This window comes from Cariama cristata, unplaced genomic scaffold (assembly GCF_000690535.1).
Source record: "Cariama cristata isolate BGI_N322 unplaced genomic scaffold, ASM69053v1 scaffold21665, whole genome shotgun sequence".
Taxonomy (NCBI): domain Eukaryota; kingdom Metazoa; phylum Chordata; class Aves; order Cariamiformes; family Cariamidae; genus Cariama; species Cariama cristata.
This window is the reverse complement of record NW_009618460.1, coordinates 47,193-50,371: the sequence shown is the minus strand read 5'-3', so window position 1 is coordinate 50,371 and position 3,179 is coordinate 47,193. Positions and strand designations below refer to the sequence as shown.

Below are 3,179 nucleotides of genomic sequence, written 5' to 3'. Positions count from 1 at the left end.
GCTGAACCATTAGCAGAGTGTGCAGATTATTAATTGCCATAAAAGCCACTTACAATGCATTTGATATCTGTATTGTTAAAGTGTCCACTCTGGTCAAAGTAAAATGGCTCAGCTGGATTTTCTCCTCCCCAGAGTGAGACTGGAAAGCATCTGATATGAATGTCAGCAAACTAAATACTTCCCCTCCTTACTGAAATTCCCATGTGTATCAATGAGTCTTAACCTCAAAAAAGAGTTTAGGATCTGGATAACAAACTTGGAAATTCTCCTTTAGCCTAATTTAAAAGCAAAATAAAAAAATAGGGGAAAAGATGGTCTTTAACTTTAAAGGGATTTTTTTTTTGTATTGAGCTTTGGTCTAAGTGTCCTTTCCTAGAGATGATCTAAATTCATTCCTCATCAGAGAGGAAACTGCACCTCTATCAAGTAGAGATCATTGACAGATAGCAAATTAACCAACTGAAGCCTTATATTTTCAACATAAATCTAAAAGATTCAGTTCTTTGCAAAGAAAATATACAGAGAGCAGCTGCCAGAGCCGTAGCCTTAGCAACCACACCTGCTTCATACTCACGTCGGCTTTCATACATGCTCCTGGACTGGGCCCAGATTTTGAATGGATCTGGCTTTTTCTGCCCAGAACTGTCCGGTTGATCCGCAGCCGGTGCCTCCGCGGCGGTGTAATCCGGCAGCACCTGCGTGCTGTGAACGGGGGAAGCGGTGTGCCCACTGCGGTGGCTGGAGACGCTATGCTGAGAACTGTTTTGGCTGTCTTTCCTTTCAAGTGGTTGCTGTAAGGAAGAAAGCGAGTGGAAAGAGAGAGAACAGACGGTTATTGGTCTTTGAGTGGGTGTTTTCCATCAATTTTTCTCCCTTCTTTGATCAGGGTTTCTGCATGCACATAAATAAATATATAAATCACAGTTTTGCTGCCACCAGTTAATGCTCGGTACAGTTAAATTCCCCGATGACAGATTTTGATAGGCAGACTGACAGGAAGAGATATGCAAAACAAAGGTATTTATCATAAAAAAAGATGCATTTCTCCATCTCGCACATGAAACTAATCTAAACCTCATTATAGGTTACCAGTTTCAGTGCACTTATTTTTTCCTACATTAAGGTAGAAAAACTCAACAACATTCTACTCAGATACTCAGATAACTTCAGCCTGCAAGGGAAAAGAAAAAATACCAAATTTCACTGTGAAAAAACAGTCCCTTTGAAACAGATTCAAGCATAGCCTTACTATGCAAGATCACTTTTCCTCTGCAGCTCTTGCAACCCCCACATCACAAGTGGGTGGACAACAGAGTACCACTTTCATGTCTCTGCTTCCCAGAGCATCCACAGGATTACAGCAGACCTTCACAAATGTGAAAACGTCTATTTGCAGTTTGATTTCCTTGTTTTAATTGAGCATATTAAAACAGGAAAAATACGTCCGCCTAAATTCAAGGCTTATTCAAAACCAGTATGTCAAGAGCTCTGTCTGCTCGATATTTAGCTAAGCAGGGTACATAATTCTTAACTCAAATTCATAACGGTGTGCTCAAATGAAGCACAAGTCACATTTGCATTGCCAGGATTTGTACTACTCAATATGCAGCAAAATCCTCCCTCAACAAGAGCTCCCCAAACTGTACAGCAAATGCTTTTTAATGCTCTTTTGAGATGACCTTGGGTTGGCACCAAGGTGAACTCCAATCTCCCACCTGCTCCAGCACAGGGAACTGGCATGTTCCCAGGGCTGCTGTGACGCAGAGGGTGGCCAGAAAAACAGCATCCTACAGGTTGTTTTTACAACATCCACAATTTCCTGGCTAAAAGGGGTCAGCCACTTGTACCAAGAAACCTCAGACAAAAATTTAAAGCCTCCTGCTGGCAGGGGGTACCCAAAAACATTGCAACAGGAGTCTCTGCTCTTAGAGACATCTCTGTAGAAAACCATGCAGGGGTAGGGAGAAAAGCCAGCGGCAAACACAGAGCAGAGCAGCAAGGGGGGCTGAAGTGCACCCAGGTCTGGGGACCCCTCCTTTACTCTGAACACAAAACCCCAGGCGGCCAATGCTCCTTCATAGTAGGGCTGAATTAATTACAGAGGAGAAAGTCACCATACGACAGTGCCCTCTTTTTGCGTCTCAACAATAATCTTTTCCATTTTTTTAAAGTTGCACATATTTTTAGGTTTACACAGAGAAAAAAAACCAGTTCTAACAGTCCAAATGACTTCAGCCTTGCAGCCCTACATTCAAGTTGTTGATCCACTACCAGCATTTTTTAAAATGATGTCTCAATCGACTAAAATGTGCGAGTTGCCTTTGTCCTTTAAAGCAATTTTGAACAAACCATACCTGCTGTGACTACTCATCTGCAGACTTTCAAATACAAATATCTAAACCAATTTCAAACATTTTTAGCTTTTTAAGTGGTAAAAGAAGCTAATTCACATGCAGCCCTTCAGGTTTTAAATGAAGTCGTTTTAAAACATCTATGCTGTGGATAATCACTTCTTTGTAATTTAAAAATAAAAGAAAGAAAAAACACTTTACAACTCTCAGTCCAGCCATCTGGATTGTTTTGTTTGTTTGGCCAAACTACTAAAATAGCTACAAGCATCCTGTGAAACTTCAGGCCAATCTCACTGGAAATAGCTGGTTTATAGAAGTTGGAGTACAGGGACTAAAATGTGAAGCTTTTTCAGCCCTTGGGGAAATACTGAGAACTCTCTGAAAACTTTCTGATTTAAAAAGAAACAAAGTTTGAAGTTTAAAAAATGCTCTCACTTTATGATATGAAAGGTCTAAATATTGAACAAACTATGAATTCTGTTTCATATTTGGGTTGCAAATGGAAGCGTTAGCATATTTCAAGAAAAGCCACCTTTAATTAAACTACAGTTGCAATTGCAACTAGGGGAAAACTTTTTCAGAGGGACAGTTGTTTTTCCAAACAATAAATCCTTCAAAAAGCCTGAAGCATCAGTTTAGGAGTTGAAGAAGGGAACAGAGAAAGGGGAACACAACCATGGAAATAATGAATATGTGTAATTAAATTAATTCAAGACTCGACTTTTACATCAGCAGATGACACCAAAAAGGTTTGGGGCCAAACTGTTTTTCAGGTGCTATAGCAGCTTCAGCACATCATCGTCATCATCAGGACTTGCAGGGGCCTGC

General features: G+C 40.4%; 1 protein-coding gene across 1 annotated transcript in view; it reads right to left on the bottom strand.

Annotated features, from left to right (window-relative positions):
* LOC104162203 (membrane-associated guanylate kinase, WW and PDZ domain-containing protein 1-like) overlaps positions 1-3,179 on the bottom strand; it is a gene marked incomplete at both ends in the record, with an annotated part of 57,831 nt that overhangs the window by 8,551 nt on the left and 46,101 nt on the right. Inside the window, one exon of the mRNA XM_009700876.1 lies at positions 575-791. Within this exon, the coding sequence (XP_009699178.1) occupies positions 575-791 (217 nt within the window). The remainder of the gene's footprint in view (positions 1-574; positions 792-3,179) is intronic.